Here is a 22588-nt window from a genome sequence, read left to right on the forward strand (position 1 = left end):
CCTGTGCCGACTGTCCAGCCAAGCACCTGCCTGGCTGCTCTCTGGGCGGGATCAAAACAAAACCTGCCGTCCAAAGGCACCGCGGAACCCCGCGGGTGCGGCCAGCGGCGGTGCCGGCCCCGGGGAGGCCTCTCCCTCGGCAGAGCCATGAGGGGCCGGGCCGGGCCGGGCGGAGCGGGGTGGGGGCAGCGCTCCCCGGGCCGGCCGTGTCCCGGCAGAGCCATGCGGAGCCCGAGGGCGGAGCGGGGCGGGTGCAGCGCTCCCCTGGCCGGCCGTGCCCGGGCCGTGTCCCGGCAGAGCCATGCGGGGCCCGCGGGCGGCCCTGGCGCTGCTGCTGGCGGCGGCGCTCGCCCCGCGGCCGGCGCGGCCGCACCCGCAGTGCCTGGACTTCAAGCCGCCGTTCCGGCCGCCGCGGGGCCTCGCCTTCTGCCGCCGCTACGGGGAGTTCGGCTGCTGCGACCCGAGCCGCGACAGCGCCCTGCTCCAGCGCTTCTACAGCCTCAGCGCCAGCCTCGACGAGCGCACCTACGCCGCCTGCGCCGGGCACCTGCAGGAGCTGCTGTGCCAGGTGAGACCTCCGGGAGCCCCTGACAGACTGCGGGGATCCGCCGTGCAGGGCTCAGCCACACTGGGCTGGTCAGCCGCTGCACGGGGCTCTGTGTGGGCATGGATGCTTCTATCCCATCGCGGTGCTTTGGCCCAGGTGTGTGTGCATCTACTCATGCAGGGCTGCTTCGAGCCCAGGTATGGATGCTTTGGCCCAGATGGGTGCATTGATCCCACGGGTGCATTGATCCGATGCACTGGTCCAGGCACTTTGGACAGTCGAGGGGAGTGTGAGCCATGATGTGAATTCCCAAGCCCAGACTGAAGTACCCACCCACAGGTACATCATCCATGGAATTGGCACCTGGGCACAGGCATGGATACATCAGCCCACACATCAGAGCATCAGGGGTAGCACAGCAGCTCATGTGCTACCAGGCACTGGAAGGAGTGACTGTCCATCATCGAGTATTCCAGTGGACCTTTTCTTCTTTGGCAGTTGTCTAAAAGAGGAGCAGGGATGTTGCTCTTCTTTAGTTTAGGAGCAGCAGTCTCTGAGATAGGTAAGTGGGCAGTTCAGTTTGCACAGTCTCCTCCCCTCCCAGAGTTAGGATACCAATCTGGTGAAGAAACCCACAGGGCACCTGCCTGCACAAATCTTGCTCCTTGTTATGACCAGCTGATGGGATCAGGAGCTTTTTTTGTATTGGGTTACTTTTAGCAGGTGCCAGATGCTAACAGTCCTGGGGATGGGTGCAGAGCAATGCCTGTGGATGTGGCCCAGGAACCTCTGTGGTGGTCATCCTGCACAGGGGGGAATTTCCACTCAGAGCTGATGTTCTGGGGCCAGATATGATAATGGGATGATCACAGTCTGCACAGAGCAAAGTGTCTCACCCTATCATCAGTGGAGGCCTCGCATGTATGAAAATGCCCCTGAGACAGAGCAGCTCAGCACTGTGCAAGTGTAAACCTTAAATTGATTCAGACAGTGGAGTCTTGTCTGCTGTGCTCAGATGGGATCAAAAGGACTTTTCAGAAATCCTGCTCTTAGTATTTTGCCAGTACCTCCTTAAGGTGTGAAGAGAAAGACAACACTTTTCCACACCAGGATCTATAGAATTGACTTCTATTTCATCTCACATTGTACTGGAAGCAAAAAACATTTGAATATATTTCTGCAAGAAGCAGTGTCTAAGAGTCCATTCGCAGATAGGACACCAGTTAGCAACGTGTGCTAAGCTCTCCTGCTTCTGGAAGTGATAACTAAGTCTCCTGTGTTTGTCAGAAAACAACCATTGAAAATGTCTTCAGAAGCAGAGAAATATTTCCCTGTGGGAGCAATGATTCACTGAAATGTTCTGATGAGCTCAGTGCATCACCAGCCCAGATGTGGCCACACACCACTGCCTCTGGCTGCACAAGCACGTCACGGAACTTCAGTCATTGCAAACACTCTAGAAACATTCTGCTTCTATTCATTCATTGTATATACAATTGATATCCTAGACCTCAATTACCTGTGACTTACTCAGCACACTTCTGTCTCCTTCTGCTCACAATTCATGATTTCTCTCAAATGTGATCAAATTATTGTGACAAGTGTCTCAGTTTGTGCTTGTGGATCCCTGCCTTTTCCTGAATTCATAGAATAATAGAACAGTTTGATTTGGAAAGGACCTAGTCCAACCTCTCCTGCAATAAGCAGGGACAGCTTCAACTGCATCAGGTTGCTCAACTTGTCCTTGAATGTTTCCAGGGATGGGGCTTCTATCACCTCTCTTGGCAACCTGTTACGGTTGCCAAGGGAGGTGTTAGAAGCTTCATCCCTGGAAAATACCCTCATTGTAAACAACCTCTTTCTTAAATCTGATCTGTGTTGACCCTCTTCCAGTTTAAAGCCATTACCTTTTGTCCTATCACTACACCTCCCTGTAAATCATCCCTCTCCAGTTTTTCTGAGGAAGGTGCCATGAGATTACCTTGGAGCCTTCTCTTCTCCACCACACTGCAAGAGCAGATGCCTCACTCTGTTTCTCAGGGAACAGCTTGCTTAAAGGCTTGAGTTTCCACATGGAGGTGGTCAAGGAATGCCAGGGATGTTGCGGAGGTTAAATGCTTTTCTGAGGAGTCCTGTTGCTTCCTTCAGGCTGATAGCAGCAGTAAATAAGACATTGTCTGATGTGGGTGTTCCATCAGATTCAGACTGTTGGAATTCCCCAGATAAGGAGCTGCCACTGAATTCCTGGAGCAGACAAGATGCATTTGGTTAGCCTGCCTTAATATGACTTGTTTTGTTTTCTGATGAGTTATTTTCATAGTACAAACTTGTTCCAGCCCTACTAAAGTAACTGATCATCTGCCCAGTAGTTTCCTCGGTCCTTGGACCACATCATAGTTTAAAATTAATGAACAGACAGCATAATTTGGAAATGAAAATTTAGATCTAATATTGATTCTGGGCTCTGAGTACGGGTAGAGCTTCTTGATATTTTGAGTTATGTGAACATGACAGTATGATGTGAATGCTGAAGGACCACAACATTTGCTTTCTAAGCAGAGAAATTCAGCAAAAGGCGTGAGGCTCCATCTCTTCCAGAAAAAAATTTGGAAAATATTTCACATGTCTTGAAAATACCGTAGGACATGCTTAGGTGCTTTCAGGCTAGTGGTAGATCTCTGAATTTCAGTGCCAGTGTAATGCTGCTGTAATTAGCTGTATGCCACCAGGAATGTTGTAAGGAGGGGAGAAGTTGCCCACAGCTTCTATTCAGACACAGCTGAGGCTGTGGTGAGCAGACTGCAATAGCAGAGACAGGGAATCCTTGTCTCTGGGCTGTTTTTAATTCTGATGCTGAAGCCAGGGCATTGCTTTGTAATGCATGAGATCCCTGCTTGCTTTGAAAGAGGCTTTCACAGAATGAGGTACACCTGAGTACTTGAGTGAGGGGCCTCCTCTGTCTGAATGGGAAACCTCCATAGGCAACAACAGATTGAGCTCCCACCCAGCCCTCCCATCAAATTCCCTTTCTGTCTCATTTCAATTTGTTTTCTAAGGCAATTTTTTCAGTCATTACAAGTGAATTGACAAATGCTCTGTCTCTTTCTGTCCCTGGCACACCTCGTGTAACCAAGCCAAGTGTGTTACCCAATCTGCCTGGGTAATTTCGGTGTTTTGTTTCACAAGCAATCTTCTTTTTACCACATTAATTGCTGCTCATTTGGAAGCTTAATAACCTTCATTTTGCAATGAATGGCTTGACATTCCAGGAGGAAAGCTTATTGTACACTAATGATCTGTTATATGGCCTCTCAGTTTATTATGATATGTAATGGAAAATAAAATAAAAATTAAATATTGTGTATGCTCATCAGCTAATTTAAACAGTTCGGAATCTCAGATGTTATATCTTTTCAGCTATTGAATAGAGTTGTAATCTGCATTAATAAATGTCTCCCTATAGATCTAGAAACAGCTCCCTATTTTTTTTTTAATTAAGCTGGTTTTGCTTCGTAAAAGAAGCAGCAATGCCAGATAGGAATTAAAGAATACAGAATTTATTTAAATAGTGGTTTCTCTTCTGACCTTTGTTGCCTCAGGTATTTACTGAAATATAACTTTGAAAATAATTGAGCCTCCACAGAGTCATGTTGCATTATTTGAAGACCACTTTTGAGGTGGTTGTTGGGAAGATGCATCATAACTGGAAAATATTGTGTTTATTACAAGCAAAAACCCTTGCAAAACAGAACTGAGTAACTTTGGTCAGTTTGTAATTTATAGACAGTTTGACTGAATTGCAGCTTTTTCATAAGGAAAATGTGTCTGTAGGAGTTCTCATCATGATTACGATGAGCTGTGTGAACTTGATCCAGTCCTTAAGCAGATTTCCAAGGCTGCACCTTCCATAAACAAGGGTTGAGCTGCAGCTGCTGCCAGGACCTTGCCTGGATTATGGCTACTCGTGCTCACTGGCTGAAATCCTGTAACCTCAGCATCCCTCACAGAACTTGGTGACCCATGCCATGATCATGAGATGCCTTTCACCACTCCTGGCTGGGGATATAAACTATCTGTAGGCAAAGGTCCACCAGCAAAGGCAGCTGGACCCAGGCAAGGATGGTGTCCTCCCCTCCTCCTCCCCTCTCACATCCCACTCCTTCCAAGCTGTAAATCACATTCATGTTTGAGATCCATGCCTGGATTATCAGATGGTGATGAGGTATGAATGTCCCAGGCTTTGGCCCTGATGGCCTTTCCCATTCTATCATCAGTGTGCAGGGCCTGAATCTTCTCAGCTAATTCTTTGGTTTCACTTCTGCTCTGTGATTAATCTTATTATAGATAAAGTCAGAGCATCCAAAGAAGAAAAGTCTCTTTTTCCCCAGTACGGTCTGCTAGGGTGATGTAGCAACATAGGCATCATTGCAGGGTTTTTTGAAGAGTTCTGTGGTTGGAATAAATCAGTAACAGCTTGAGGAAGTCAGCTTTCACCAGGAACATTGAAGATAATTTCCATGAGTGCTGAGACAAACCCCCTCTCTAAGATCTTTCCCTCTGCTAACGTATCTTCAGAATAAACCACAACATATCTTGTAATTAAGATGAAATATCTCCAATTAGTATCACGTCTCCAATTAGCATCACTGCTCAGCTGTTTCAAATCTGATCCAATAAAGGACTTGAACCTTTTTCTCCCTCCCTCCCTCTAGGAGTGCTCTCCATATGCAGCTCACTTGTACGACGCTGAGGACCCCTCCACGCCCGTGCGGACGATCCCAGGGCTGTGCCAGGACTACTGCACGCAGCTGTGGCACAGCTGCCGCTCCATCTTCCGCGCCCTCTCCGCAGACCCAGAGATAACCGCGCTGGAGAACAACGCAGCGAAGTTCTGCCGCTACCTGTCCCTGGAGGACGCCGACTACTGCTTCCCCCACCTGCTGGCCAACCAGCACCTGAACCAGAACCTGGGGCTGGTGACGGCCGATGCCGAGGGCTGCCTGCAGCTCTGCCTCACGGAGGTGGCCAACGGGCTGCGCAACCCCGTGGCCATGGTGCACGCCAACGACGGCACCCACCGCTTCTTCATCGCCGAGCAGGTGGGCCTGGTGTGGGCCTACCTCCCTGATGGATCCAGGCTGGAAAAGCCATTCCTGAACATCAGCGAGGCTGTGCTCACCTCGCCATGGGAAGGAGATGAAAGAGGCTTTCTGTGCATTGTCTTCCATCCTAAATTCAAATTTAACGGTAAAGTGTACGTCTACTATTCAGTTGAAGTTAATTTTGAAGAGAGAATCCGAATCAGTGAGTTCAGAATTTCTCCCACTGACATGAATGCCTTGGACCATGGTTCTGAAAGGTATTGTGCACACGTGTTTTTAAAGATCTTAGAGGGCCATGTGCATTTTTAAAGACCATTAATGAATGACACTTACTTAGCTTAGTTTTTGCATTCCAGAGTGCTAGCATGTTAGTCCAAGTCCATGCCTAGTGTATTGAGATGCAAAAGCTGTGTGTCCTCCATGGATGAACTGCAAGTGTGCAGGGCTAAAACATGTATAGTTCTCAGTTCTGGCATGTCAGAGGACTTAACCAAACATGGATTAAACAGTATTTATAGTTAGTGTTTTGAGGTTATTGTTGGGTGGGGCTTTGAAGTTTGTTTGTTTTGTACTTTTGTGATTGCCCTTTAAAATAGACATCTGCAAAGAATAAGTGAAATTCATTCCAAAGCCAAAATTTCCAAAATTAGTATAAACATACTAAATGATACCAGACCAAAGGTGGATTTGGTCCCATGTTTCTCTATCTGAACAACAACTCAACCCTTTGATATTACAAATTTAATATCATATTAAATAAAACACAAGTCACCATGGTATTATGGAGTGCATTTTAATTGGAAATGTCATTTGTTTGAGTTTGGTCTTGCAGTTGTTCCACATTAATAAACACAGATGATGAGAGACTTGTTTGTGGAATCAGGCTCACAGATTTATAACCTGTTGCAGAACTATGTTCTACAACATACAGAACCACTATTGTATATGTTAGTTATGTATAATACGTATATATGTAACTATATATGTATATAGTTATAGAACCACTGTTTTAAGAGACCCTTGGCTGTTACTAATTCAAAGATTTTTTCTTCATTATCTGGATTTTATGAGGGGCTTTCCAAACACCCAGCTGTAGATGATTCTAGCTCAAAAATACACAAAATGATAGCCTAATGATAGAGAGGGGATACTGGTTTATAAAGCGGTTACAGCAATGCAGTGTAACCAGCACTGTAGATGACAGGTAAGGGGAATTACAACGTGGCACTCAGGAAAGCAAATCAGAAACCTGCAGATATCAACAGCCCATGAGCTGTCTTGTTTAAGAATCCTCAGGCCTTATGTTTGTAACAATTTCTGTGCTTACTTAGCTTATGGTTAGTACAGCAAAAGCTTAAGAAAACAGAATTGTGGTCCTATTGTGCTTGTGTAGGCTCAGGTCCCACTGACTTCATCCTGAGCTGCTGCCCAAAAGGGAGCTCAGGCTGACATGTGCTGTGCGCTGCCTTGGCTCAAATGCATGTGTCTGTTTATCCTCAGATGTTTCTCAATGAATTTTGGTTTTTTCCATCTTCGGGATGCTGAGGAAGATTCACCTTTTGTCCATACAGGATCCTCCCTCACTCCTTCTGTCAGCTGGAACCTGTGCACTTTTGCACAGTTACCTTATCACAGAGGTGCTGACATTTAACAGGACCATAACTCCATAGCTGGGTTCCTTCACACAACTCACAATAACTATCAATATTTCAGAATGGAAAAAAACTGTCTAAAAATGAGGTGGTGTAAGTAAGTGTTATAATTTGCCTTATTAGCTATTAAGATGCACTGCCATAATGAAATCTGGACTATTTTAGAAGCTGGAAATAATAAACTTCAGTTGTTATACTTAGGAACCTCCACTGCATGTATATGTGGCTTTACCATTCTATGAAATTATAGTTTATATATTTTCCCCTTTCATGCTATGGAAGGGCTTCCAGGGCCATAACATAAACAAATAAAATAGAGAGTTTGGGGTTAAAATTAAGGTAAATTTTGTTGGTACTTCTTTAAATAACCTTTGGTAAATTCACTTTGTTTTGGGTCTGCTTTTAACTGCTCTTTAAACTCAAAAGGTCCTGAGTGTGTAATTATCATTTAAAGATTCTTCTCTCTCTAAGAATTTAGCTATTCCTTAATGTTTGAGAAGTTTTATGTTCGCCTTGAAAGTGCCTGGCAGGACTGTGCCAAAAGCTGTACAGATGTACAGATGGACTGGAGTCCTTTCTCTTACAATTTTCAGTTGGTTATAAGCTCATATGCTTTTTCTTTAATAAATTAAAAAGAAAAATAAAAAAGAATATTAACAGGGAGGAAGAAAGAATCAGAGGAAAGGTTTAAGCAATTAAAAGTATGTTTTGTCATGTGATTTCCCAGACTTTCCATATTACACAATTTGGTGTTTCTGTAATCTGGAAAATATGTTAAAACTATTTAAGGTTAGAAAATCAGCTATGCCCCAGAAAAAATCAGTAACATGGATATGGAGGAATTTGTACCAAAACCAATCTGTAGCTGCTTCCATCTGTCAAGAACTACATTGTCATGATGTTGCTCTGCCCTTTGCATAGTGCTTGTGCAGTAGGAAATTGCTTTCTCCCCGTTTTCACTTAGGATAATCCTTGAAATTGAAGAACCTGCTTCCAACCATAATGGAGGAGAGCTGCTCTTTGGAGATGATGAATATCTCTACATCTTCACTGGAGATGGAGGAATGGCTGGGGATCCTTTTGGCACCTTTGGAAATGCCCAGAACAAGTAAGAGTGTGTTGGAATAATACCAATATAGCCGGACAGGATGTGCCTGAGCTTGTCTGGCCCTTGGTGCCGAACCCAATAGTGGCAACTGTGGTGTTTCATCCCAGAGACACTTTTGGCTGGCTGGGTGCTGCAGCTGGGTGCATGGTGACAAGTCCAGGCATGCAGGAGCTGCAGTGACTGTGGGATGGAGCTTTCCCTGTAACAGGGTCTGCTCCTTGGGTTTACCTCTGGTGGAGAAGCTTTAAGGCGATGGTGAAGGAAAGGAGTCAGTTTTGATAGAAGGATTTGATCCAGAGATTTATTCCTGGCCCACAGGCCTCTGAATCCAGCAACAGCTCCAACAGAATTCCCTGAATCTTGTGGTTGCTGGCTCTTTTAACCCTGGGGAGGAGGGGAGGGAAGGGGTAGGGATACATAAAAGGAGGTCATAAGGGACAAAGGACACCTGGGTGGCCCAATCCCCCCACAGGGGTAGAGAGCATCCTTTGAATCTGCCAATCACTCGATGCCCTTCTGGAATTCCAGGATTGATAGACAGTGCTGGGAGGAGAAAGGAGAGGTGATGGACACACCTGGGATGGAATTATTGGGGAGGGACCCGAGGTTCTGAGGTAAACCCTGAAATCACAACGCAACAGAGTGGATCCATCCCTATGGCACTCCAGGGTGTGGGAAATCAATACTGTGAAACCCTAGACTTTCCAACCCGATTCCCACCCGCCCAGTTCTGACTTTTTGCCAAGGTCTAGCCTTATTTCTTTACCTTTTTCATTGCTTCTCCCAATGCAGATCAGCCCTGCTGGGCAAAGTGCTGCGGATCGATGTGAACAACAACGACCGCGGGCCCCTGTACCGAATTCCGCCCGACAACCCCTTTGTCAGCGACCCCGCGGCGCGCCCCGAGGTCTTTGCCTATGGTGTGAGGAACATGTGGCGCTGCTCCTTCGACAGGGGGGACCCTCACACCAAGGAGGGGAAGGGACGGCTCTTCTGTGGAGATGTGGGGCAGAATAAATACGAAGAAGTTGACATCGTGGAGAAAGGGAAAAACTACGGCTGGAGGGCGAGGGAAGGGTTCAGCTGTTATGATAAGAAACTTTGCACCAATTCTTCCTTGGGTAAGTAGATGTGCTCTTGTTTTTGTGGTGTTCACATTCTCTGAACAGGGAGAGGCATAATTCTCTCTCCCAGGGTTTTTCCTGAGGAAGGTAGTGAGAAGCACATAGCGAGAAGAGAAAACAATTCTTATCTCTGCTTGCTGCTCCTGTTGTTTGGCGCTTGTAGAATGTGTTATGGAGATTGTTTACCGAGAGGGATTTGTTAATTGGACACCAGTGATGATTGTTTTTGATTGGCCAATTGAGTCAAAGCTGTGTCCTGACTGTCTGGGGACAGTCACGGGTTTTTCTTTAGTATCTCTTTAGTATAGTTATAATATAATATTAGTGTAATACAATATAGCTTAATAAAGCATTTGTTCAGCATTCTGAAACATAGAGTCAAAGCACATCATATATATTGGGGTCACCCTGAATTGATACATTTTTAATTCCTGCCTTCAAAGCCTGGCTGCTTGGTGGTAAACACACCTTTTTGAGATGTAAACCTCGGCTGTCCCTCTAGAAGGAAATTGGCTTGGGCATAAATACTGAAAGTACAAATGTTACTGTTTCTGAGTTAGGAAGAAAGTGAAACATGCTAGCTGTTGTTTTTCTAGGTGATTTGTGTTGTTAGTGATTCTGTGGTTTAGAGGGAAAATTTCATCTTTGCCACATAAAATAAGCTTTTTGCAGAAGCAATAAAAATTTGGAGGAATTGTATTTTTCTCCATTACTCACCCTTATTAAAAAAAAAAAAAAGAGAAAAACACTGACTGATCAACCCTTATGCACGCTGCCTGCTCTGCAGGTAACTGAATGTATGATGTATTTTCATTTCTTTTAGCTGTGCCACAAAGAAAAACTTCATTTTAATTTAATTTCTTTAAACTGTTCAAAACTGGATTGAGGGTGTTTGCTGGCTGGCTAAATTCCAGTGAATATGTGAAGTCAGAACATATTGAATTGCAAGGGCTGATGTGGACCATGTCCTGTGCTGGAACCTCTCCTCAGAGATTCAGGGGGCAGTGGAGTGGGCTGGCACAGATTTGCACTAGCTGAGATTCTGACTCTTTTATCTTCCATGTGCTGTGTGTTGTTGTCTAATTTTCTTCCTAATATTAACTCAGGTTAACTTCCTTCCTTTTATTAGCTTTGCTATAAGTACAAGTGATTAACTATTTTTTTATAAAAATGTCAAGAGCAGGGAGCAGATTTTTTGCACTCCCTTTGCTGAAGCAGTTGTCAGAGAGCTCATTTATTGCTCTCCTGTGTGACAGTACCCACATGAGCATTCATGGCAGACACTTTACTGAGGTCCCCAGGGATTCAGAGCAATTTTTGATGACTTTAGAGACCCTTTGTTAGAACAGTGAAATGTCACAGCCCCTTTAGAATGATAAGTACAGCTGAAGTGTGGAAAACACCTGCTTTAGAGGAAATTCCCCTGGTGCAAATTTCTTGCTGGCAGAGCTGCTGGGTTTGCTACTTGCAGCATCTGCTCCATGGGCAGGGAGAAAGGCTGTGAGGATGAGGAGGAAAGGGTACCAAGAGGTGAGCCAGGAGTTTCAAAAGAAAGGGGAGGGGGCATCTAATGGAGACCCTCAAAACCAGGACATCTCTCTCCGTTTTACATTTGTCTTATGTTTTAACTCATATTTCCCAATGAATATGCCTGTACTACATCATTCATGCCTCTGCCATCCCATAAATATTTGATGGCCCTTTCAAGTTGCTTCTCCATCTCAGAGGAACAGAAGCTATTTGTGCTGACATCTGACATATCTTTTCATCAGTGCCTGCAGTCTGGAGTCACCCATCTCTTTTTTCCCTTTCACCACCTAGACAAAGCTGCATTGGGCAAACATTTCCTGCATGGGTGCAGTGGCTCTAGGAGTGACCTGTGAATTTGCAGCTAGACCAGACAAGCTCTGTAGAAATGTGCCTGAAAGGGCACTAACAGAGATGGATTCTAGTGGGAGGAGAAGAGCTCAGGGGAATGCTGAGGTGTCTTGGTGAGGGACAGGGCAATCAAATGTGATTCTGAAAAGGTGAAAATCAAACTAAATACAACTCCATTGGCAATTCATTTAAATAGAAGATGCACCAGGGAACCTGATTGTACTCTGCCAGTCTCAGAACAATCCAGATAAAGAGCTATTCTTCAGCATGTGCAAAACAAGTCACAGATCTTTTCTGCCTTTCAGATGATGTGCTTCCAATTTATGCATATCCACACAAAATGGGGAAATCTGTTACAGGAGGCTACGTTTACCGAGGCTGTGAGTCTCCAAACCTGAATGGCCTGTACATATTTGGTGATTTTATGAGTGGGTAAGTAAACACTTAGGGCACTCACAAAGTTGTACCCCCAGCTAAAATTCCCCCCAAAATGGCCTGATAGGCCTTCAATCCTCCTCTCTTGTTTTTCCATGGGCTTGTGTTGCCCTTGAAGACAAGGAGTTGCAGGGTTTATCATATATTTGGGTTAATATTAAACAATCTTTCACTCAGAGAAGCTGCAGTTCCTCTTGCAGCTTGTGTGGGCAGGAAGCATTAAGTGTCCATTCATGTGTCCATTCATACATCATCTGGGTCAGGCTGTGGAAGTGTTCTTTTGCCTTGCAGACGCCTGATGTCTTTGAAGGAGGATCGTGCTACTGGAGAGTGGCAGTACAGTGAAATCTGCATGGGGACAGGACAAACGTGCATGTTCCCTGGGCTTATCAATAACTACTACCAATACATCATCTCCTTTGCTGAAGATGAAGCAGGTAATCTTTTAACTTTGTGTCACACTGAATGGCATGTTTGTGATTTCTCTTCAGAACAAAACACCAGAGAAGGGATCAGAGAGGGCAGTAGGTCGTGGAGAGGCACAGCATGAGTCTTTAAAATGCCAATTCCCAGCATCTCCCAGATACCAAAGCAATGTTGCAGTGCTAATTTTGAGGTCTGAGTGCCATGCAGTACCTGCAGTGGGAGATGGAGTCAGCTGCCTTGGGACTGAGTCTGGTGTGCTGGATGTGCTGCTGCCCTTCCCTCTGGAGAACAGGGAGCAGAGGGGGCAAGTAGAACAAAACAAACTTAGAAAAGAAACCTCATTCCTCACAGTGCCAAGCCAAGGGAAATGCAGGCCTGGGAGCCTGAGAAGCTGAGACCCAAGGGAGAGCAAGTCTATCCTCTTGTCTAGTTGAGAAGGCTGTGGGCATTATTAATGGATGCAGGGAAGCAGATGTCAAGAGCAGAAATTATATATCTGCTCACCCTGGGCCGGGGTATTTGTACCTCTCAAGATGAAGCAGAACAAAAGTCTGTGTTATGTCTTGCATGAGGCATCAGCAAAAGAGTCTTTAAGACCATATTTTATTAGTGCCAGCTGGATTTTGCCTTGCATAGGACTGAAGGATCTCATGTGTTTTCATGACTGCAGACATTTTGCTTTCTGGAAGGGACCTGCTGCTGTGATTTGAAGAGGAAGAAATAAAGAGTCCTGGGGTGCAAGCTGGTGGTTTCTCCCACTGTTTGTACAAGGGTGTTGCAGAATGTGCAGCCCATGCAGCCCCTGGCTGGGGGCAGGCAGAGGTTGAGCCCCACAATGTGTGCTTCATGTGTGACCCAGCAGTGCAGGAGTTGTGCTCTGCCCTGCTCCAGGGAGGTCTTGGCTCGTGATCACAAGCACCTGCTTCCAGAATGCCCCAGCTTTTAAACATCTGTTTTTTCCTGCAGATTATGTCAAGTTTGGATGTTGCTCAAATCATATAAATGCAAATTTTATCTTGTGAATGCAAATCCTCCAAGTTAAGTATTAGCTTGAAAGTTTGACTTTTTTTTAGAGTTAAATTCAATTTTCTTTAATGGTTAATATTAATGGAATTTACAGCTATTTCACAGTGCTGTGGTGAGAAGGATATCTTAACCCAAAATCAAATAATTTAGTTCAAATCAGCTTTGTGCCAAGTGCAATATCAAGCTGTTGATTGCAGTCCTTGCTCATGCACATGAGGATGATCTCCCTCATCCTGTGCTTGTCAACAGAGTCTGAACAAAGCAGGGGTGAATTGCTGTCACCCTTTTGCCCTACACATACCTTGCATAAGTATGATAGAGCTGAGTGGAGATTTGGGCTGGGCTGGAGTCTTTTTTCAGAGGCAGATAATTGCCTTGTGTTTGCTTTATAGTAATGGAAAGAAATCTGTTGATAACAATGTGGTGAGGTTGCTTTATCTGCTGTGAGCAGCCTTTTCTTCACCTTTTTTGTGTACTAGGAATCTCATGTTTTACAAGTTTGCCACACAGTTTATTTTAACAGGGTTTTCTTCACAGAAGCATTGAAGTTTTGGAGTTGTTGTTCTGATGGATGTTAATCTCCCTGCTCCAGTGGGTGTGTAAATGTCGTGGGGAGATCTCTATTTATGGCTCATTGCACAGCAATTACAAAGCCATCAGCCACATCCCTGGCCAGCAGAACCTGTCAGAGACACCCCAGCACTGTGTCTGTGGGTCACATGTGTGTAGCCTGCGTGCTTCATGGCCTGAGCATCCAAACTCCTGCCTGGTAACTTCCGGGAAAGGGGCAGGATGTAAAACACACCTCACCACAAAACCCAGTGCCAGCTGTTTCCTGTCCCCTTGGACCAAGGCTGCCTCTGGCCTGTCATTAATGAAGCTCACCAGGAAAATGAAGCCACCAGCCTGGGGTAGGCAAAGGTTTCTGCCCTGGGATTATCTGGAGGAGCTCAGCCCAGGGCAGCACAGGAGAGCAGGAAGGAGGATGGAGACTCACCTCAGCTGCCACCAATTGCCTATACATTCCTTTGGTCTGACCTCTGTTCCTTCCTGACCTCTCTGTTCCTTCCCCTCTTCTCCCTGGATTACCAATAGAACGCCCAAAAAAATCTGCCTTACTCAGTAAGCGTCTTGCTTCTTTTTCTATCTTCTCTCTCTCTTTTTTATTTTAATATTGCAAATATATTTTTTCTCTCTGATCCTTTTTGTTGCACTTCTCAAGCACTTGAGCTCTCAAAATAGTGCCAGCAGGACTGTTTATCCCAGTCTCCCCTGCACAACAGGAGAAGAAGGATAGAAATGCAGTTAAGAGAAAATAAGTCAAATAAAGGGTGATGGACATTGTTTGGTTGAAAGTTGAGCCCTGCACATGTGACCTGACAGAGCTGTGATGAATCAAATGCCTTTTGTCTGGGGTATGTCTCACTCTGTGAGTGTGCTAGAGAAAGCAAAATCTTGTTCTCCTGTAATTCACCCCAAAGGACTGCTTCATCCAAATGAGCAGAAGACAGTGGACTTTCTTAATTTCCTTTCATTTCAACAAAAGTAATTCAGGGTTTGGCTGTTTTACTTTAGAGAAGTCAAAGGACACAGATCATAATGAGATGACAAGGAAGGTGGGGGCAGGTGAACCTGCAGTGGAAATTTGTCCAAATAGTAATTCATGACAATTTGTAAAAGCTGCTACTCACTAAGAGTATTTTATACCAATGGACGGCAGATGATTCTCAGACCTGTGATACAGAGTTAATGCCTTTGTGCTGTAAAAGACAGAAACTCCATGGACAGTTTTCATGGGTGTATCTGGTTTGTTTTTTTTTTTTTTTTTTACCAGGGGAATTGTACTTCCTATCTACTGGTGTACCAAGTGCCACAGCTCCCAATGGAGTGGTGTACAAAGTGGTGGACACCTCCAGGTATGAGATGTTCTTGTTGCAAGGCCTGATGATGGTGCAGTGACTCCTGGTGTGGATGGTGTGGATGTGATGGTGTGGATGTGATGAATCATGTTGGCTGACTAATTAACTCTCCTCCCATGCTGGGTCCTTCTGGGGAATTCAGTCAAGGGACATCTGGAGCAGCCCACTGTGGGTCTGCTTTGCCACTGCAGTCGTGGGGGTCTACATGCCTGGTGCCAAACTTTTGTGGGGGTTGTTGGTGTTATGTGGGTTTGGAGATTTCCTGAATGTTAAAGAAGTATTTCATGGGTGGCTTGTCTTTCTTTGGCAAAGTCTCTCTAGATTTCTGCCCAAAAGGAGGCACTTTTTCTCAAGGTGTTTTTTTGAGCTCCTCTCCATCTCTTTTTTCATCTCCCACAAGAGCCCTGTTTCCCCAGACCACAGCAGCCAAAACTGGATCAGCATGACCTGCAGTGCCTTTTTGGGCAAACCAGACATGAAAATCAAAGAGTACATTCTTCTCAGTGTTTCAAAGAGCAATATGGATTGAACAAGAAAAAAGGACCATCATTAGACCTCCTGGTTTCCATGTGCCTGTATCTGAGACTGGGCAAGGCAGGGAATAGCTGTGTTTTATGGGAAGACTTACAGCTGTTTTTTCCATCTTCCTGTTTTTGAAGTGTTACTATTATTGGCAGAACACCAAGCTACTTTCAGCCAGAAATGGAGAGTGAGATTTTTTTATAGTTTTTTTTAATGGATTAAATTTGCAGCTTTAGCTATCTGAGGATTTTGAACCAAGCCACTTGTCTAGTTTTACATTGAAACCAATCCCCAAACTTAAAAAGCCCCCAGATCTGTCATGTGTTTCCTCCAACTCTTTTCTGTCAGGAGCATTTTCCATTATCTAATGCAACAGAAGAGTTCCTGTAAACTGTGTATGAAGAAGCTGGTATTACGCAACCTGTGCAGAAATAGAGAAAGCGGGAGTCAAACACCAGCCGTGAGTTTAAGCTTAAAAAAACCTTCATTCATGTTCAGAGTACCAAAAAAAGTAATTGGAAAGTTCATAAAAGTAGGGAACATCCTTGTATAGACAGTTAAGAGAGAGGCTCTCTGCCTTCCACAGAAATGCAAATGAAAACAGTCCTAATTGCCCAGGAGTTTTATCCTCCAAATGCATTTTTGAACCAGTTTAAAAACCTCTGAAGAAGTCTGAGGATTACCAAGACCTCTGTCATAGGAAAAAGTGGTGATGAGCTGGATGTGACTTCCCAGAAGTGAAATACATCTCTGTGGCAAACAAATTGTGTCAAAGCACCATACTAAGACAAAGCCTCTGAGGAGACACTTAGAGTTCTTTTCTGAAACTAATGCATTTTTGGCACGACATTTGTTTGGGCTTTCTGTATGAATAATAGTGTGTTACTTTGCTTCTGTGAAAACAGTCTGAAATCGTGCGTACACATGACCTTTGTGTCAGATGTTCAACATATACTGTCTAGTTTTGTAATTTTTATTTTCATTTTTATTAATCTCTTTCTATTGTGCTTGAACCTGCCAATGTTTTATTTCCTTAATGGCTTCAATAGTGTCAGCTGAAAACACAGAGGACTCCACTGCCTTGTGAATATTTGGACTTTCATCAATGGTGATCTGTGATTCTTTAGTTATGTTTTCTAATGTAAGAGATTAGTTGCATCATTTAAACAGACTTTTTTTTTTCCTCAATAAGAATTATGTTCTTAGAAAAACAATGGGAAGCAAAGTGTTGCAATGCCAGAGGAAAGGAATTAATTGTGCAGTGTATGTGTTCCTTTCTTTCAAGGACAGCACCACCAGGAAAGTGCCGAGTTGAGCCTTCGCCAGTGAAAGTCAAAAGCAAGCGCATCCCGTTTGTGCCAAAGGAGAGTGAGTGCAACTCTTGCTATTCATTATTGGTTCATGTTAACTGGCAGTAGGTACAAACTCCAGACTTGCACTATCTGTCCACATATGTGGAAAATACCCAGAACTTCACTCTTCAGGATATCCTCAAAATTAAATCTTTCCAGATGTTTTGGATCTGAAGAGTTGGTTCAAATAAGTCATACAGTATTTCCCCTTTCCTGGCCATGTGAGATTTCCTTTGTAGTTTCTGATCCTGTTCGTTTTCCCTTTTTCATGCTACATTGTACACATTTCATTACCACCACCTTGGTTTCCCTGTAACTGTGCCTGTCCAGAGACCCTGTGGTCAATGGTGCTTTTCAGTGACAAGTGATTTTTTGCAGTATCTTCAGGTAGTGGAGAGGATATAATGGGTAAAGGGCTGGGAAGTAGTTCACTGAGCAAGATGAGAGCTGAGTCATTGTTAGTTGAAAGTGAGAAAATATGGGATGAGAAAATGCTCCCAAAAGAATCAGTGATCACACACTGAGGTGAGCTTTTGGCTTACCCAAACCCTCCAGGGCCTTTTCGTTGCTTCATGATGCATGAAGTATTGTACTGCTAAAGCTGGAATAGTCAGTGGAGCTGAATCTGCAGCAAGCCGAGTACTCTTTATGTGTGGTACAAAAACCTAAACACAATATTAGGATCTTATGTGAGGTATAAAAACCTAAACACAATATTGGGGTCTTATGTGAGGTACAAAAACCTAAACACAATGTTAGGATCTCTAGGCAGTATCACTGTTCTTTTCCCCTGTGCTTTTAATTTACACATGTAGGTACCTAGGCAGCACCCCAACAAATTCCCTTCCAACTCAGCATAGTCCATGAACTTTCATAGTCCATGAACAAAGCTAATGGTACTGCAGGAACTCCAAAATCAGGATACTTTTATTTAATTTTTAATTACATTAATCACGTTACATTGCATTTGAGTCACTAACAGTGCCTACAGCTTTGGCTTCAGGGAATAATGAGGGCACTCAGCACCTTGCAACACTGAGTCTTTAAGGTGGAACAAACTCTAAGGCTAATTATTGACTGCTGACATGTCTGAGCACTCAGTATCTTCAGAGATGTTCTCCTTTTCTAGCTGTGCAGGCAGTTTCCAAATATTAGTAGCTTGGTTCATGTTCAACCATTTTTGTCTGTTTCTGCTTGTGCATTATTATCTACACAAGTCCAAAGTTCAGGTTTTTAAACTACACATATAACTAAATCTTTTGGGCTTGTTTACAAGGTAGCTTTTTCATAAATTAAAACTTAGAAATGGTGGGAGAGATTCTACCTAGTGTTTCAAGAGCTACACTCTCTTTTTGGTGAAAAATAAGCATGTCCATTTTGATTCAGAAGCATGCAATCAAGGATGTGTAGCTGTAAATATTTATTGTTTTGGTTAGTATTTAGTCTTTTATTTAGTCTTTTATTTTGGTTAGTATTTAGAATGTAACAGAATCACCAGGGCATCTGCCTTGTATTAGCTATGAGTGCATTTTTTAGAAGTATATTTAATAAATAGTTTAATAGAGAGTATTATATAATGAGAATTTGATCCAGTGAGGTGAAAAGCTCTCCCAGGTGACCATTAGCTTTCATGCAGTCCTACACAGTATTCAATCAGTCCCAGGGTTTTCAAGTGCTTTGCCAGACCAGGCTCCAGCAAATGAGCTGTGCACAGGTAAGGCCTTCAAATCTGTTTCTTGCCTTGAGAACCACAGCTTTCAAAGAAGGAAATATTTTCATGTCATGAACACAATTCCTTTTCAAAGAGCATGTGTTCCAAACACATGGACCACTGCGAGGGTTTCTCTTTTGGGGACAATGGATACTAAGCACAAATAAGACAGTGATATTTTTCCTCCTCTCTGTACTACATACCAAATGATGAATGAGGATGCGTAAATCTGGGATATAATTCAAAGTCATGATGTCTTTGCAAAAATGTCTGTGACACTGTCCCAGCTCTGTTGAATGTTATTCCATGAAATTCTGAATTGCTTCCTTCTGGCAAACTAAAACTTATTTTTAAGCTAAAAATAAAACACATGTGAATAAGTAAATCCAGTAACACCTGGAAACTGTGACAGCAAAGAATTTTCATCTCTTCAGAGTTCAAGCTCTTTTATTTTTTTTCCTTTTTTTTATAAGGAAGAACAAACCCAACCCCAAATCCTGTTTTATGTGTTGTCCTGGCAACTCTGTTCCTCTTGCACATTCCAGTTGCCAGAGAGAATTGATTTTGAATGTTCCTGATTTCAGCTCCTCTGAATAAAGCATCTGGCCCAGTGGGGAGGCCACTCTCTCCTCTGGTACTGATCCAACCCTCAGTAATGAAGAGAAGAGCAGAAATAGAGCCTGTCTCTAAAATGCTTTCAGTGGCTCTTCACCAGGATATGGTGAAGAGCTCCTCTCCTGACTGTGGAGCTCCAGCACCGACCCTTTAAGGGTCAGGCTGGCATTTGCCAAGAAACCTCTTGGAGCTTCCTTTTTGGGAGAGGCTCAGTGTTGGCATTGAGCCCTGTGGTCCTCTCTGCTAGCTAACAGCAGCTGACATTTCCACTGAGGAAATACCAGGTCGCTAAGAGTGTCATTGCTTCCCAACAGGACCAAGTAGACAAATTCCAAGAAATTAGTTATACAAGTCAAAAATCAGCACTGGTTTTGTGAAAAAGGGGGGTCAGTCTCCCCCCAAGCCCCCAGCCCTCAGATGGGGCTTAACCCCGAGCAAGGCAGGCCTGTCTGGATAACTCAGTCCCTTTTGGAGACAGAGTGCCCGAATACCCAGTCAGCTCGTACCCTAAGCAAGCTTAGTGGATTTCAGCTCTTCAGTGATTCTCAGCTCTCTTAGGATTTCATCTTGAGCTTGCTTGCTTAGGGTTCCTTTGGGCTAGGGGTAGAAGCAGATGGCGAGAGAGGAGAAGAAGGGTCCTGGTGTCCCACAGCTATGGTTTATTGAGGGGTCTGTGAAGTGTTCCAGCAACAGCTCTTCTTCCGCCGAATGGGCTAAAACAGCCCCTTTTTATAGGGTATAGGGGGATCCAAACTTGTCCAACAGTAAGGGTTAGGGGAAAAGTGGCCTATGGGGTTACAGAGACAAGCTATGGGTCAAGAGGCAGAAGACAGGAGCTTATTTTGCTGTCTCATCATGATTCAGCAGTTCCTACTGTTAAGTCTCTATAGTTGTCTTCAAGCATTGCCCAGAGACTGACAGACTCACGGTTCTCTGCCTTTTCCCCCAACAGAGTTTATTATGAAAACACCACCACCACGTCCCCGCCTGCAGCCCACGACCGAGGCTCCGTGGGGAGGCGTCCCCGGGCCGGGCAGAGCCCCCCGGCCGGGGAAGGGCCCGGAGGAGGAGAAGGGGCAGCGCAGGCAGAAGAAGAAGAAGAAGCAGGGCCCCGGCAACGGCGCGGTGCGGCTGATGCGGCAGGGCCGGCGCGGGCGCGGCCGGGGCCGGCTCGAGGTGTTCATCGACGGCGAGTGGGGCACGGTGTGCGACGATGGCTGGAGCCTGCCCGCCGCCGCCGTGGTGTGCCGTCAGCTCGGCTTCCCCCGCGCCGTGCGAGCCGCCAAGAAGGCGGAGTTCGGGGAAGGCAGCTCGCTCCGCATCCTCCTGGATGATGTGCAGTGCTCCGGGCAGGAGAGGACGCTGCTGGAGTGCTCTCACGCCGGGGTGGGCACGCACAACTGCAAGCACGAGGAGGATGCTGGCGTGGTGTGCAGCCGGGAGGAGGTGACAGACCGGTGACAACAGCCAGCTGAGGGACTTGGAGACATCCCTCTCTTGCCCAACTCTCTAAACCAGCTGCAGTATTGAGGAGGGTGTGCCCTGCCTTGAGGATGCTGCATCTGTTCAAAGTAATCTTATGTTTTCTTCATGTTTGTCCTCATGCATTTGCCTCAGAGGGAAAAAAAAATGAAGCACTGAATTCAGTCTGTGGGCAGAGGCTGCATTTCTATGGGGTTTTTTGTAGGAAGAAACCCCCAATCATCAGCCTTTATAGATCAAAAAAGAGATGCATCCTGTTGCCCTTTCCCATTTCAAAATACAGCATTCTTCTTTCTCATTTCAAAATACACCATTCTTCAGCTGTGCATCACAATGTTTTGCCAAAAAATAAGTTCCCAAATGACTGTTTTTCACTCTTATGGAAGCATTTGCATTGTTTGCCTTGCTTTGCCACCTGCAGCTCTAAGCTGGGGTTTCTAAGGACGTGCCTTTCTAAATCTGTGCCTTTCTTTGCAAATTATAAAAGCATATCTATTTTTTTTAACCTTCCACTCAGTAGTTTAAAGGAAAATTATTTTTTCTGTAATGCTTTTTATTTGTATAAACCTATTGGTCATGAGGGTAAGCAAAATCAGGTGATTTAGAAGGAACCATAGTGTACTGCATGGAAAATATTTCTGCAGTTTATATTAGCCTAAACGAAAAGAAAATCTAATCCCTTTTACATGAACAGGATTGAAAATCTGTCCTTTTTTTAGATGGACAGAATCATTATCCAGTTTAGCTCTGAAGATACTTTCGTACATGTTTTTCCACTTTCCCAGACTTTATAACATGTACATGTTTTTCCATTCAGTTTTTCACAGGTGTGAATGACTAGACAAGAGGTAATGTACTGGGCCAATAGTCCAGTAATATTTACCCTTTTTTTAGAGAATATTAAAAAAGAAGCAAACAAAAGCAGCCCTATTTTGTCTGAAATGTGTTTTTCACCTGAGTGGCAATGGGAGACACATGTCTTATTAAAGCATTTGGCCTGGTTATTTGTTTTTCCTGGTGTAATCAGGATAGGTTTAGTCTTGCTGCTCACACAAGAACATGAGAAAGACAAAAAAATCCCCCAAAAAAGTGTTCAAAAAAGTTCACAAGCAAAACCTTGTATCTAAAGACCTTACTGTGGATATTTAATTTAACCCAATTTCAAGTTGACAGTATCTTCTTAAGCCTAAAACATGAATAGGGCAAATGAATCTGTTTTAAATATTTTTCCTGAACTTTCTGATAAATTCCCATTAAATTGGTTTTGGTATTAAAGAACACCTTCAATACACAAAACCAGATGATCAAAAAAAAGTACTTCCCCTTACTTCTTATGAAGTATAAAGGAAGAACAGATGCATAAAGTGCCTTTTGAGAAATGCTACTCTCATTTCATTTGAAAACCTACAAATGCCATCACACACCAGACTGTTATCAGACCTTTCCCTTTGCAGTGAAGTTGCAAACTTATTTGTTTCAAGCGCAGAAATTCACTTCAAAATGTTCAGGGAACAGGAGAGTCCTTTGCAAATATTTCTGTTAAAAGAGTTGGAACCTACTGAGCTGGTGGAACTAGAGGACTGAAAGAAAATGGAAGGTGAAGATACAATCATTCTTTTTCCAAATTCCTCTTCCACTTCTTTTGGCTCCTAGGCCGAACTTCAGCTCCCTGTGTCTGGGAGATTTTAA

At 44.3% G+C, this 22588-nt stretch overlaps 1 protein-coding gene across 1 annotated transcript; it reads left to right on the top strand.

Annotated features, from left to right (window-relative positions):
• Positions 1-301: 301 nt before the first annotated feature.
• Positions 302-21805, top strand: HHIPL1 (HHIP like 1). The gene is made up of 9 exons (XM_058807305.1): positions 302-568; positions 5260-5906; positions 8266-8409; positions 9202-9530; positions 11717-11843; positions 12138-12283; positions 15133-15214; positions 17025-17107; positions 20370-21805. Exons 1-9 carry the CDS (start codon positions 302-304, stop codon positions 20876-20878), a joined length of 2334 nt encoding a protein of 777 aa, XP_058663288.1. The 3' UTR covers positions 20879-21805.
• Positions 21806-22588: the final 783 nt, after the last annotated feature.

Source organism: Ammospiza caudacuta, chromosome 6, assembly GCF_027887145.1.
Source record: "Ammospiza caudacuta isolate bAmmCau1 chromosome 6, bAmmCau1.pri, whole genome shotgun sequence".
In the NCBI taxonomy this organism is placed as follows: domain Eukaryota; kingdom Metazoa; phylum Chordata; class Aves; order Passeriformes; family Passerellidae; genus Ammospiza; species Ammospiza caudacuta.

What these genes read in the sequence shown, in the direction of transcription:
- HHIPL1 (XM_058807305.1), top strand. Translation starts at nt 302, where the DNA reads ATGCGGGGCCCGCGGGCGGCCCTGGCGCTGCTGCTGGCGGCGGCGCTC. An exon ending in TTGGACCATGGTTCTGAAAG is followed by an intron (nt 5,907 to 8,265) that starts GTATTGTGCACA and finishes GTTTTCACTTAG; the next exon opens with GATAATCCTTGAAATTGAAG. An exon ending in AAAGTGGTGGACACCTCCAG is followed by an intron (nt 15,215 to 17,024) that starts GTATGAGATGTT and finishes CTTTCTTTCAAG; the next exon opens with GACAGCACCACCAGGAAAGT.